The sequence below is a fragment of the Bison bison genome, unplaced genomic scaffold, assembly GCF_000754665.1.
Source record: "Bison bison bison isolate TAMUID 2011002044 unplaced genomic scaffold, Bison_UMD1.0 scf7180017864530, whole genome shotgun sequence".
Classification (NCBI taxonomy): Eukaryota; Metazoa; Chordata; class Mammalia; order Artiodactyla; family Bovidae; genus Bison; species Bison bison.
The window spans coordinates 8459451-8460268 of NW_011495080.1; the positions used below are offsets into that span (position 1 = coordinate 8459451).

General features: G+C 64.5%; 1 protein-coding gene across 1 annotated transcript in view; it reads right to left on the reverse strand.

Moving 5' to 3' along the window:
• FLNC (filamin C, gamma) overlaps positions 1 to 818 on the reverse strand; it is a 28049-nt gene that overhangs the window by 19361 nt on the left and 7870 nt on the right. The window contains 3 exon segments of the mRNA XM_010831763.1: positions 62 to 79; positions 82 to 261; positions 557 to 719. Coding sequence (XP_010830065.1) covers positions 62 to 79; positions 82 to 261; positions 557 to 719 — 361 coding nt within the window.

Genomic DNA, 818 nt, shown 5'->3' on the forward strand with positions numbered 1-818 from the left:
AACACTCTGCGTCCTGGCCTTTGGCGAGGGGGCGTCATGGGGGTGGGTGAAGGGCCTTTACCTTCTGCCACGTGGACGGGAAAGGACTGCGGGTGATGGGGGCTCCGGCGAAGGCCACGTGCACTGTGTGGGGTCCCTCCATCACAGGCCTGTACGTGCAGCGGAACGTGCTGTCGCCCTTGTCCTCCAGGGCCACCTCCACAGTGTCCCGCCGGCCCTGCGGGTCCACGATCACCACGGCAACATCCCCAGTGCCGGCCCCTGTCATGACAACAGCCCCTCCTGCTCGGGTTTCCTCACCCTGAGACCACGGCCCCCAGGCACCCCCTCCCACCAAAAAAATAGTCATGGGGTGTCCCTCCTGCTCGGGTTCCCTCACCCTGAGACCATGGCCCCCAGGCACCCCCTCCCACCAAAAAAATAGTCATGGGGTGTCCCTCCTGCTCGGGTTCCCTCACCCTGAGACCATGGCCCTCTGGCCGGGCCCTGCCCCTGGCCCCCAGGTCCCCCCACCATGAACAGTCATGGGGTGTCTGGTGGAAGGGCCCATCCCCACCTGCGGTGTAGATGTCAAAGTACGTGGGTTTGTTGGCCACATTGCCCACGGGCTCCAGGCCGGGACCACGGGCTGACACCTTGTTAGCATCTCCCAGGGCCATGCCCACGTTCACCTCAAAGGGGCTGCGTTCGATGTTCTGACCAGCAAAGAGCACGGTCACCTGGAGGTCAGAGGCCAAAGGTGAGCTTCTGGAAGAAAGCAGCTCTGAGAGGGGGATTGAGGGGCGGGGCAGAGCCAAGCGGGGTGGCAGGCAGGTGGG